General features: G+C 35.5%; 2 protein-coding genes across 2 annotated transcripts in view; one reads left to right on the forward strand and one right to left on the reverse strand.

Moving 5' to 3' along the window:
• Positions 1-7,236, forward strand: part of ITGA4 (integrin subunit alpha 4) — a 37,185-nt gene extending 29,949 nt beyond the window's left edge. The window contains exons 22-28 of the mRNA XM_051787962.1: positions 261-351; positions 1,035-1,142; positions 1,397-1,516; positions 2,927-3,046; positions 3,559-3,657; positions 3,875-3,994; positions 4,848-7,236. Coding sequence (XP_051643922.1) covers positions 261-351; positions 1,035-1,142; positions 1,397-1,516; positions 2,927-3,046; positions 3,559-3,657; positions 3,875-3,994; positions 4,848-4,940 — 751 coding nt within the window. The 3' untranslated portion in view covers positions 4,941-7,236. The remainder of the gene's footprint in view (positions 1-260; positions 352-1,034; positions 1,143-1,396; positions 1,517-2,926; positions 3,047-3,558; positions 3,658-3,874; positions 3,995-4,847) is intronic.
• A 663-nt stretch (positions 7,237-7,899) lies between these two features.
• CERKL (ceramide kinase like) overlaps positions 7,900-13,311 on the reverse strand; it is a 52,586-nt gene continuing 47,174 nt past the window's right edge. The window contains exons 11-13 of the mRNA XM_051787963.1: positions 10,540-10,636; positions 9,126-9,301; positions 7,900-8,581 (exon numbers count right to left, since the gene is read on the reverse strand). Of these exons, the coding sequence (XP_051643923.1) occupies positions 8,500-8,581; positions 9,126-9,301; positions 10,540-10,636 (355 nt within the window). The 3' untranslated portion in view covers positions 7,900-8,499. The remainder of the gene's footprint in view (positions 8,582-9,125; positions 9,302-10,539; positions 10,637-13,311) is intronic.

A 13,311-nucleotide genomic window follows, 5' to 3' on the forward strand; every position in this document is an offset into this window, starting at 1 on the left:
GGGCGTTCATGGAGCATAGTGTTGGGATTTTGGGATTTATGAATTTTTCTGATTCATCTGCCTTTTTAAGAGGGAAGAGTAAAAATGCAGATAATTTTTACTCCAAAGGTAGAGGATTTCTACTCTGTGTTCCTAGCTTTACTCAAATGCAAACTTGGGTATTTTCTTTGAACCAATCTTACTGGAGGTAGCATGGAACAGGAGGTTATGCTAAGGATATACAGCAATTCCATTAATTAACAACTTCTAAACCGTTGTAGGTTTGTGTCACCAGCTGTGTTTGTTTATGGAACAGAAGAGAAAGATTCACCAGTTACATGTATGAAGGAGAATATCAACTTCACTTTCCATGTAAGAATTTTCCTTTGTAAATCCTGTCATCCCTGTTTTGAAGGTTAATGCTTAGTGTATCTAGTGGCAGTCTCTGAAGTCAGTAAAGGAACTTCTTAAGAGTAGAAGGGCACAGTAACTTGTGCATTGGAGGTGGGAAGTTGCTGTTAATCCCTCTTAGAACACTTTTTTTTGGCCTGGAAAATCTTCCACTGAATGATCAGAACAAAAATTCTTAGCACAAGCAGGATTGAAAGTGGTAGAGCAGTTTTGACTTGCCACTTTTTCTATTAAGAAACACTTAAAAAGGAATTATCTTACAGTAAGAAAAAGGAACCAGGAGCTTCTTATAAGAGGATCTGTAGGTATCAAATTTGTCTCCAGTGGATTAAAAGCAGGAATTTAGACATAAATCTCTCCTAGTTCCTTTTCCATATTCTCCTGGAACAGGCTGTATGACCTCAGGGTAGTCATCACAGATTAGCACTACTTACTCATTGGCTTCAGAGGAGTGAAGGGTTCAGTAAGCCTTCAGAATGAATGAAACTAAATGTTAGAACTCCCAGCAGAACCCACTTTCATGACAGCATAACAGCACAGGTGCTACCCCATTTTGTGAAGTTCTTTTTGTATTTATATATATATATTTGTTACTTGAGTAGCTACCATTGAAGCTTTAACTGTCTAACACTTTTCCCCTCAAGGTTATCAGTGCAGGACCAAGCATGTCTCCAAACACTAACTTAGAGATAACGATACCAAATGCTTTTCCACCCAGGGACTTCAAATTATTCAACACTTTGAATATCAAGGTAAGCACGGGTTCAACATATATTATTAGCTATATGAATTCTATGAAAAAGAGAAGCAGAGCATAGCCAACTAGGTATGAGTTTGATTTGCTAGCTGTGGTGAAGCAGAATGAACAAGAACAGGATTATCTTCAGCCCCATATGTTTCAGAATTCTGAAAATAAAACTTATATTTCTTTTGAACCTTTCAGAAATCTGTATTGATTATGATGATATTTAAATTCTAAAAGTAATGATGTTATATTTATTTCCAGACAACAGTTGGAGAGTGCTACTATAATAAATATTCCAGAAACTGTACTGCAGCAGAAAAAAATGAAAATATATTAAAGGATGTCGTCACTTTCTTTTCAAAGCCTACTAAGAGACAAATGGTAAGGTCTGTCTTTTAGCATCAGTGGGAAATAAATGACTGTATGAATAAGCCTTAAGACAACAGTACATCTTATATAATGAGGTCAACAGAGCAGTCTTCCAAGGATTTGTGGTGGGACCTGTGGTAAGTTCAGTGTAGTCATAAGTGACTTTAGTGAAAGAGGTGAGAACTGAAATGAGAAAGTTGATTAATGACACGTTGCTGAAGTCAGTGGATGACAGTCACCTAAAAAGAACTGCCAAAGGGGTGTGTAACTGAAGGAGCAGGCAAACAGGGTAGCAGAGGGCATTCAATAACAAATAGAAAATGATGCATGAGGCAGAATCAGGCTTTATCTTAATTACATGAAGTATGCAGATCAAATACTGTCTTTTCCACACCAAAAAAGTGCCATCAAATGTAACTAGTAGGAACCAGGTAAGAAAACCCCAAAAGTAGTACTCATGGTTGAAGTTCTTCCTTAAGGGTGTTATGGATGCTAAAAATAAGTGAATTCCAAGAAAGACACTGCAAGTTAATGGGACTGAAAGTCCATAAGAATTACAAAATATATGGAAATCATTTTTGGCTGGGAAGTTCTTATTAAAAATATTTGGGAGGTTGTGAAGAATGTCATATGTGCCTGGCCTGTTCCAGCTCATCCCTCTGTACCTGCTCAAGGACCCTGCTGGAGATCAGATACTTGACTGCGCTGTCCAAATCAGAATTGTTATTTTAGTGTTGCCCTGCTGAGGATTTGTTCTCACAGAAATCTGTGTCCTGCAACTTGTGTTTGATAAAGTACAGTGTTTTTTAATCTTTCATCTTAAAAAAAAAAAAAAAGCTGAACATTTTTTAAACGCTAGTTTGGGACTTTTAAGTGAGCACATTACAAGGTATACCAGTTCAGGGATTCAGAGACAGCCTGCACTAGAATATCAAAGCAGTAGTTCAGCATTGTACTGCTGGATAAAGAATATAATGATGTACATTTTGTCTTCTCCAAAGCTGAGTGAAGTGGTGCCAGTTGTCAGTGTACAGGTGTAAGGATCAACTAATTTTACTGTTTGTACTGGATAGCATAGAGTTATTGTCATTTATCGTTATTGAAAAAAGCTAATTTGAAATAACAGTGCAAAAAAACTCCCACCAAACATATAAACAAATTATGAAAATTGTTCTTTTTCAGTCTACAAAAACTTGAATTTTTTTAGAAAAATGATATGTTTTTTATAACAATTGGGTTGGTCCCTTATTACTGTACCTTTAGCACCTATGGACTGACAGTGATGGATGACAACCTGGAGTTACATCCTCAGTTTTCAAGAACAAACATAGATCTTTTTATTTTACTCAGTTCCTGAGTGTCTTTAATACTAAGATTATAAAGTTGATAACTTTAGTTTTAACCTTTCCCTCCCTTCTACAGTACTGCATGAAAAATGACAGCCTTTGCTTACAAATACATTGCAATCTTGGCAACATGGAAAGTGGAAAAGAAGCGACTGTTCAGTTGCATCTGGAGGCTACTCCTTCACTTTTAGAAATGGTAACACATAAATTTTTCATAGTTGATGGGAATATTTCAGGACATATTTGCAGTATTCTCATCATACAAATTCTAGTTATTAATCTATTTTTGCAAACAGTATGATTAAATATAAAGCTTTGGGGTTTTAACCTATTTTATGTTTTCAATGCTAAGGCTCAAGGTGATGTATGAAAAATGAAAACCACTGAAAAAAATGTGGTTTAGTTTATCACTTTTTTTATGGTATGTATTGCTTTGCCTATTCTGGCTGGGTTATGTGGGATTGGGATTTAATTTCAACTCATAATTGTACTTTTCTAAGAAAAGCAGTGTGGATGTGGACTCAAGTAAAATCCAACCTGGCTTCATTCCAGCTTCTGGTCTAATTTCTTTTGTGATCAGAAAAAGGCACCATTGTGTGTTTTTATGAGATTCTGTTTCTGTGAGCAGCTGTGTTACTGTTTCTGATGGGCAGGAATCAACGTGTTGAAGTTATTTTTTACAAGATAGAATTATTTTTTTTTAATCAGGATGATGCATCAGCATTGAAGTTTGAAGTAAGAGCAACAGCCTGGCCAGAAAAAAATGCAAAAGTTATTGAACTACATAAGGACAAGCAAGTTGCATATGTAAGGATTCTCTTAATGAATTTGTGATAAACTTGTTAAAGTAGAAAAACCAACAGCAATTAAAATTGTGGAATTCTTTGCATATCCATACACAGGCAATGAATATACTATTAATTACTTGAGAATGTAACTATTTTTCCTAGTTTGTTTTAGTATCGTTTAGGGGCGAAAAAATTAAAATAATCAGTTAGCACTAAACTTATTTTCTGTTTTTCAGGTCTATTTGGAGGGAATGCACCACCTAAAGCCAAAATACCATGTTACTGTGCTAATTATTGCCATAGGCTTAATAATTGGTGTTACCTTGTTTTTGCTTCTTTCATTTATATTATGGAAGGTAGGTTTTCAGTATTTCTTAGTTGTTCTCAAGTCAGGAATTCACACTGTTGGAGGATTTTTGGATCTGTTAATGCAGGTTAAAGGATAAATAACATTTTATTTTGATCTGTCCTTTCTAAAGAAAGATAATTCCTCCTGTAACTTGTGTTTTTTCAAATGTACTTCTCCATTTTATCTTCTGCATATTCTACATTTTCTGTTATTCAACACCACAAATCCTTTTACGGTGTCTTATATGACATCTCATGTTTGCAAATTATTTGTGTAATTTAATGAATCATTTTTGTGGAATGGTGCTCCACATTTACTGTCACTTGACATGTGATGACTAATAATCTACAACAGTTTCATACCAGAATAAAATGTTCAAGATTTCAAACTGCAATATAAATACTAAAAAAATTCTGTGCATAAGTAAAAGAGAAAACTATGAGAGATGCAGCTTCTCTGACAAGCCATTAAGAGATTGTTCACTTCTTTACCGATGTGGAGATTTTCTTCATCCATCATTTTTTCATGGAAGTGTAGAAATTAAATTTAACAGGAAAGTTTTATTACTGTTTCACATTTTTAAATATATTGGATTCAGTGGACTGTTACAATTCACAAGCTCTTATGTCCTTACTTCTTGCAGAAGAGCATTAGCCTCCCAAAAAGTAAAAAAAGAAAAAGCAAACCTACTTTTTTGATTGATGAGTAACACTTGATTACTTTGTATGACAGAGCAATGGCAAATAGCATAATACATAAATGCCATACATATGTATTTTTATTTTCATTCATCTTTTATGATGATTTAGATTTGATAACCAAGAGTTGCTGACAACAGATTCAAAAATTATGTATTTCAGATTGGCTTTTTCAAAAGGCAATACAAACCAGTCCCTCAAGACACGAACAGAAGAGGCAGCTGGAGTTTTACAACTGGGAACAAAGATGACTAAGATGGCAAATAAACATTTGATTTTAAAATGAAGAAATTAAGATGCAGGTTAATTCACAGAAGAAACATCAGCAACAAGAAAACTAGGCCTTGAGCGCACTTGCTCTTACAAACACACTTTATTTCCTTGAACTGTATGGAGGACTACACCTTACAGTACTGTTGTTCTAATATGAAAGCGGAAAAACAGTTGGTTCTGAAGTCTCACAGTAGTATTTGAAATGCTATATATATATACATGTGGTTTCAAACAGACAGAAGAACACTAAAGAGAAGAAAAATTACTTATTGGAAAGAAGTATTTTGAGAAAGTAATAATTTTTGGCCAATCCTGGAAAGTCAGATTTCAAACACATTAGCATGAGCTATTCTAGTAATTTTGAAGTTTCAATAATATTTGGATTAGACATTCAAGAAGAAATCCTCTCTCATCTTGCTTTGGCAGTTTAACAAGGGTAAATTAGCTTAAACCAATAGAAGGACTGTAAGTAGAGCACATGGATGTAGAAAAGGGCTGTCAGAAGCTCTCTCAGGCTTCTGAAGGTAACCTCATAAGCTTTGGCTTCACAGGCACAGCCACATCATTGAAGAGACTTAAACACCCAGGCAAACCAGAACCAGGAAGGTCAAGGGTGGATTCAGAGCAGGGAATTATGTGGGGTAGCCTGGATATGCAGCTGTAGAGAAAAGTATTGTAAATCATAATTTGTTGCCATCTTTAACATGGTACTTGCAAACATGACAGAACTATTTGTTTCATCCTTTCCTCAGATAGTGCTGCCATGATGTTCTGGACTTTTCCAATTAATTATTTCTATGTGGGGTTTTTTTAAAGCAAGTATTTATTTTTATTTATTTAAAGATTTTTCTATAGTACTTATCCTAGTAGTATTTAGTGCTGGCATTCTTCCAGAACCTTAAAAAAAAAAAAGACAGACTTCACCTGACAAAACAGAGACATGCATACCCAAGAGACACCAACTGCCAACCTTAATGGGCCAAATTTTATCTTTAGATGTACCAACCTTAACCTGAAAGTACTTAATAAGGAAGTCAATTGGAGAGCTAGCTTGGGTTCTTGTGAAGCTGTCAGATAAATACTCTCTAAACAGGCACCCTCCGCAGCCATGCAGTGGGAAGGCAAATGTCTGAACAGAACCATGGATCAAACCACTGCTCTGCTACTGCAGGAAGTTTCTTCAGCTAGCTAAGTTCACACTGCCACCTAGCTTTGGTGAAATAGTACAATCCAGGGAAGAAAATGTTACTTTGCTCCCCAGTACAACTGGAGAATGTACAACTCCTTCGATCAGTTATTCCAACAGCAATGTGCAGCGTGGCCTTTCTGGCCCGGCCTTTGATGTCTTTCTGAACTGTAAGGAGAACTGTCTGTCATCTGTACATACACTTTGAAGCTGCACCATCATAAAGGAATGAGCCTGACAATCAAAAGCTACACAGAGTGCCTTCAGCAAGCGCTTCTGCTAATAGAGTGCTTGGTGCCATAAAAGCCACGTCGTCCACAGATTCTAAAGGTAGTGGGGACCATTTTCTAATTTCCTTTCACTGCATTTGATGCCAAAGATGTGGATCACTCCAAAGTATGTTTTCCTCTGAAACCTTCTACAGTGCAAGGACAAATGAATGTGCATATAATTTTTTAAAAGTCAAAATAAAGTATGTCAAGAATGAAATATATTCTTGCAAGTCTGAAAATGTATACAAAATGCTTATCTTCCATATGGCTTTAGTGAATTTTTGCACTTTAACCAAAAAACCTTTGAATAGAAATTAGTTTGACGTTACTGTGAAAAATATACCTCAAATACTGGAAGAAGCATTAATGTTCTTTTGCATACAAACAATGCAAAGAAGTGAAACCAAAGTTTTTTATTTCTCTTTGAAACAGTTTACTTAAGTCAGTATGTGAGATAATGTTGCCTTGGAAACTGTACACTTCCTATTCAGATTTGATTGTTAACATGTAAACGTTGGCTGCCTGTTCTTAGGATATGAAGCAAAATTTTGAAGCTTTTATAAACGAAGTTGACAAAAAATGAATGTACAATGTCCTGATGGTGGGAAGATTATAAAGTATCACTTGATTTCATTTTATTAAAAAGAACCCAAAAAAGTTAAATGCACGAATGCTGTTTCTTCTGCCAGTTAAATTATTTTGTTAATTTTCACTTATTTAATTACAGTTAAATCTACTAACTGTTGCTAGAATTGCCTTTTTAGACAACTTTAGGGAGATTAGCTTGAATTGTCAGCATGTTAAAAATATTTGATGGGATACAGCATCAATTTTAACTGGAGACTGCTCACTGTGACTTAGACAACAGGTAACAGCTTGTTCTTAAGAGCTAATTCATCATCTGCAGTACTTTAAGTGTAGTACTTCCTTGTCTTGTGTATTTAGCACAGGTAAGACTTTTTCACAAGTAGTATTGAAAGTCATATAGTAGCTATAGATCTCTTGTAAAAGCTTAAGCCCATGATTTAGCAACAACTTTAAAGGACTGGATTTCACATTACACTCGACTGCTTACTGAGGAAAGAACTTAAACCAACTCCTTCTAGCCATGACTGTGCAGCTTTCATACCATTATTTGTCAGCTGCCTTCTGAACGATTCATAGATGACTGACCAGGAAAACATTTGTTATCCCCATGGTCCTGCAGATGGAAAAACATGTTGGTCTGCTACTTTTCATCATCTCAGAGAAAGCCAGTTCCCAGAAAGAATATAGTCTTAATTTGCTGTCATCTCAAATAATTGTATTAAGTATTAAATAAGTTACGAAAAAAACACTCATAAAAATTATGTTTAGGCCCTATAAGGAAATTAGAAGCATTTAAGTCAACTCATAAGTTATTTATCATAATTTTATTCTCAGCAACACAGAAAACATCTCAGTTCTAGGATAGAGAAAATACTTATTTTGTACAAAGAGTAGTTTTTAAAATACACTTGAACAAAGAAAAGTTGTAAAGGATATCAGCATAGTCTTTTATATTATTTGCCTAGAAACATTTTGAAAGCAAATATATTAAGGCAACATTAAAAATCATAACTAGAAATAGAAGTACTGGATTAAAAAAATAAATACATAAATCTATATTTTGCCACCATTCTTCAGCATGAGGGGGTACCATACCTACATTTGCCAGCTCTAGTTGTACTGAGTCATCTGACAACATGGATATCAGCAGCAGACTTAAAAGTATCTCATACTAAAAAAATCTAGAATAACTTTAAAGAAAAAAAGATATTTTCTCCTACTCTGGTGGACACTTCTTGAACCTCAAATTTGTAAGAGACCAATATAATCAATTTTCATTTTTTTCTTGTTAAGCCTAACAGCTTCTACACAGTGAAATACAACCTGGTAAAAATATATAACTTGATAGGAATTTAAAACCAGAAATGCTACAAACAACCCAGTTAAGCTTCTGCTACAACAACTGACATCAGTGAGTGCAAGTCCAGCACCTTGGAAAACTTTGCACAGAGGTGAGAAAAGGATTCTTTATTACAGAACTTGCAGTGCATCCCTTCTATATGCAGTTGCATGTTGCTTGGGAACTCTCCAGGTCATCAGTGTTCACTCCATAGAGATCAATAAGTTGAGGATGGACCCTGTGAAGCAAGGAAGTCAAACTTAATCAAACTTCATCAACTCTTGCAATGGGTGTGCTGCTTTTTGAGGTTGAGGGGAAGAACAAATATGTATGAGCTGCTCTATGGAAATAAATCAGGGTGAATTACATTCTGACAATTCATATAGGGTCATCTTTAGAACCATATATCCTATAACAAGATCTACCTTTTATTTTACATACCAGACTGCTACTCCAAGCTCTGTGCCTTCAACTAATCCTGTGTGCACTGCAGAAAAATGAGCTACTGCCCATTTCATTTCGCTGATAATTCTCCTTTATCCCCATGTATTTGTAACCTCTTTCTTAGATACTAGATATGGAAATTATTCTCAAGCAGTATTAAGTTTCCCACAATTGAAGAACTACATGTTTTTCTTAACCTTACACGTGCTGCTTTCTAACCACAACAGTACTATTCTAAGAGCACCTAATTTTCATGTTATTTGTATTATATACAGAAGCAAGACATTTAACTAATCGGTTAGAGGTATATGGTCCCTAAATGCAATATTTAACCTTACCGAACATGAACTTCTGATGCTTCTTTCATTAAATCTCCATCTATATTCCAGGGGTAATTTCCTTCTGCAGAAGCAGCATTCAGATCTGTATTTTCTTTGGCATCCTGTCCACTTTTAAGCCTTGGTTGTACTTTTACTTCTTGAACTGTGTAGGTCTCAACAAAGGGAAAATTGAACTAAACCAAACACAGATATATATTAAATGAGGATGAAAGATAGAGGTGGTATCTTAGCAACAAACTGGATTACTTGAAATTAAAAAGCTGGAAAGCTAGCCTTTTTTTTTTTTTATCTTAAGTAAATGGGAACATTTAACTTGAGCTTTGACCACATGAGCCATTATATATTCCAGCTAGCATTTATATATTAACTTGGGATTTTTTATCCTAAGTATTGCTTCATAAAAAACAGTACTGTTCCGTTTGCATTCCCATATTGGGCTCAATCAATCTACAGGTGAGGTGGTACATTTTGCACATGCCAAATACTTTCAGGAAGTGTTTAAGTCCAAGCAGATTTTTTCCAGTGCTCTGTTCATCTTTACTAGTAATCTTGTCTGAAACTAGGCTAGTTAGAACTCTAGTAAATGGTCATCTTAAATGTGAAGTAGGGCCCACATCTCCTTGTCTGATTTCTAAACACAAAGGCAGAGAGAAAAGCAAGGCCTTCCTCCAAAAGCATAACTGAAAAGCTTAAACTATTTCCTATACTCAGCTGTTAGTGCTGTCATGTGGAATTCTTATCCACCTCTCCCCCAAACTCTCTGACTGTTGATGAATTCAAACACCAACCTTCCTGTTAAAGTAATTTCACATGATCCTGGAATATTTGAATGAGTACCAGTGTGCTTAGGCTATGCAGTGGGTCTTTAGAAAAGCAATAAAATCTGTGTTTGGATGCTTTTTTCTTCTCTTCAAAGACAGAATAATGACCACAATTCTGAAATGCAGTCCTGCAAACATTCATAACTAGATGGAATGCATACCTGCTAAAAATCAATGCTCATAATCCACTGCTACCAGCACAGCATGCAGTGATCTGCTAAAATTATGAACTTTACCAATTTCTGACAGAGCTGCATGATGCCCCCCTAGTCTGCGTTCTTGATCTCTGTACTACACAAAATTCTGACACAGCATGGATTTCCTTATTGTGGTGGAAGGGCTTTACACCCATGAAACTATGGTACAACACAAATACAATTTAAACCACAACAGATGGACTGAAATAGGCTAATCTGTATTAGTCTAGTGATTTAAAAAAAAAGAAAAAAAACATCAGATAAAAAGGGGGCTAATGTATTCTGACAGGAAGCTAAGTCTCCTTATGAGGATGCTAACATTAACTCTTGCAGCCTGTCTACTTTTGTGATTAACTGTTCTTTTTATAATCACCAGAAAGAAATTAACAGTACCTGATTTTTTACGCTGGTGTATCTTTTCAGATGCTTTATAAACTCTGTTCGAGAAGTATTTTGTACAACAATAAGAGCCATGCTTCCATTATTCAACCTGAAAAGAAGACCAATTTAGTTCCCAAAAGAATATTCATTAATTTGGAAGTTTGACAGGGTCTTCAACAGTCTAGATTAAAAAGAAAGCCAACAAGAGTAAATTAATAGAATAGTGTCAATTTTTTTTTAACATCTTTTTGCCAAGCCCCAGTCATAGATCAATCTAAACTACACATTGGGGTTATTTATCAGATATATTTGTATCATACAGTGTAATAATAAAATTCTACTCCCTTATCAATATCCATAATTTATTGAACACAATAATATAATCTAAGAAAACCTTTCTTTTCTACTTAACAGATGGTTTTTAAACACTGGGGATCACAAATTTATGTTTTTACTTTTCTCTCCATTGAAACATAACAATTACTAAGAGTGCTGCAAGGCAAAGCTTTACCAAGAAAACAATCCCACAGTGCCTGCAAGCACACCCCCATCATATACCCCAGTGCAGATGGGTTCATTCACCCCCTCCACTAAACATTCACACTGCCCTCACAAAGATTTTGATCTTCAACTGTGCCACTATGCAAACTCACTTAGTAGTTCTTAGTACAGTTCTATTTACATATTTCACAAAGCACATAAAAGTTAGACTAAGAGAATTTTGTACTAGATAAAACAGTCACATACTAGAGATTAAACAAGACAAGACCCTACAGTGCAGATGCTCAGTGGTTCTAGGCATGCAGTCATCATGGGTATTTTAGCATCTTTGAGATTTTGGGTCAGACAATGAGCCAGTATCAATTTGCAGATTCCTTCATGTATATTTTGAGGCAGAACCTAACAACTCAAATCTCAATTCAATTGTGCCTACATCCCATTTGAGTTATAGAGACAAATCAATGTTCAACAAGAGTATCTGATGAACATGACAATGATTGATGAGACTATGTTCCATACAGACATGAAGTATTGCATATCTTATGAATATATATGAATACATATATTTATTTATCTATTTATCCAACATTTATCCATGGTTGGAAAATATCTTACGAGCATGTAAAAAAAAAAACAAACTTCCAGCCAACCACCACAGATCTCTCCTCATTGATAGTTCTTTGGTTACTGAACAACTGCATCGGGAGTGTTCTCAGACTACAATAGAGCACTGCCTAGGAGAGTAATTTTTATAGAGACATTAAACAAGTCACCTGGCATAGGATTACTTTGCTGATTGAGAAAACAGTGATGGTGACATTTAAAAAATTGCCTCCCTATCATATTTGTTTCAATAAAAGGGAGAGCAGGCTACTGGGCAATGCATTCAGCTCCGTGGCCTTTCATCTTCAAAAATGACTAAGAATTCCCATTAATTCTCTTAAAAGCCCAGTCTGCAGTGAAGTGCAACACTGATGCTGTGAGAAACACACGTCCCACACAGCTCACACGGTGCACACAGTTAAATGTATCTTGACGTGTTTCTGCAAATTTAGACCAGCGTAACTAGAGTTACAGGCAGCAGCCAAAGCTTTCATTCCACTTCAAATGTCTTCACATGGCAGAAACTTCTTGGGGAAATAGGAGAGAGAGAAGAAACCTAGCTGAGTTCCTTCTATAGTGGGTCTGGAGTCTCTAACAATTAGTGCAACACTGATGTTTCTCATATTGAAAAGACATACAGTCAATATGCTATTCACTGTGACAAGTGAAGCACTTGGTTGAAAGGTCTACCCTTCCTACCCTACTAGCTGACTTCACTCCTAAGATTATTTTTAAAAAGAGATGAAAGGACAATGGATGTCCTTATATGAAAGGACAGGGAGATCCACCAAGAAGCTACACTGGTAGAGAAACAAGCTCATTCAAACCTGCAATAATTGCATGGAGTAGTCACAAAATTTCATCATTGAGAAACAGGGGCCAGAACACATGGAAAGAGAAAGCAAAGCTAGAAGAAAATAATTTCTTCAATTCTTGTCAGAATTTTTCTGCTGACTGGTATACAAATGCACTAAATGGAGAATAAAGTTCCTAAGAGGCGATAGCACCATGGCACTATCTGGAGAAGCATGATCCCAGTAGCAAAGAAAACTTCTCAGTAAGAGTTTCATCATAAATATTTGTTTCTATATTGTTTCCAAGAAGTCAAAATCTGCTGGTTGAACCAGTAGTTTTGGAGAAAAACACCTCATCGATTCTTCTTTATTTTCACCTAATGATAATCAAATGAAACAAAACAGACTCATTCCATAAACTTTCCTGAGTGCTGGAGTTCTTTTGATAAACATACATGCCTGCACACACACACACAAGAGCAACTACAAAGCTTGTACTTGCTCTTCTGCTTAATCACCAATTGGATATACATCAAGTACATATATTTATCAGCTAATAACTGTTTGGGCCACCACAAAGCATACCCTCAACAATGAGCTAAAGTGGAAACGAGTCAATGTCAACAACCAGGTTACATACTCGTTTGTTTCCCAAAACACCCTACACGTAGAAGCTATATTTCTCAAGTTCAGAGGGAAAACAAAAAACTAAAACAAAACCAACCACAAAACAAACAAACAACCTAACAGCAACAACAACAAAAAACAAACAAAAAAACCCCACAAGTGAATAGCATGGGGAAAAGACTCATATTTCATTTTTGCTGGCTGTAAAGCAGATGAGGGGCACCTTTCTATTTGAAAAAAATAAAATAAAATCCAAGAA

This window comes from Manacus candei, unplaced genomic scaffold (genome assembly GCF_025592945.1).
Source record: "Manacus candei isolate 608988 ecotype Guabito, Panama unplaced genomic scaffold, ASM2559294v1 h1tg000023l, whole genome shotgun sequence".
Taxonomy (NCBI): domain Eukaryota; kingdom Metazoa; phylum Chordata; class Aves; order Passeriformes; family Pipridae; genus Manacus; species Manacus candei.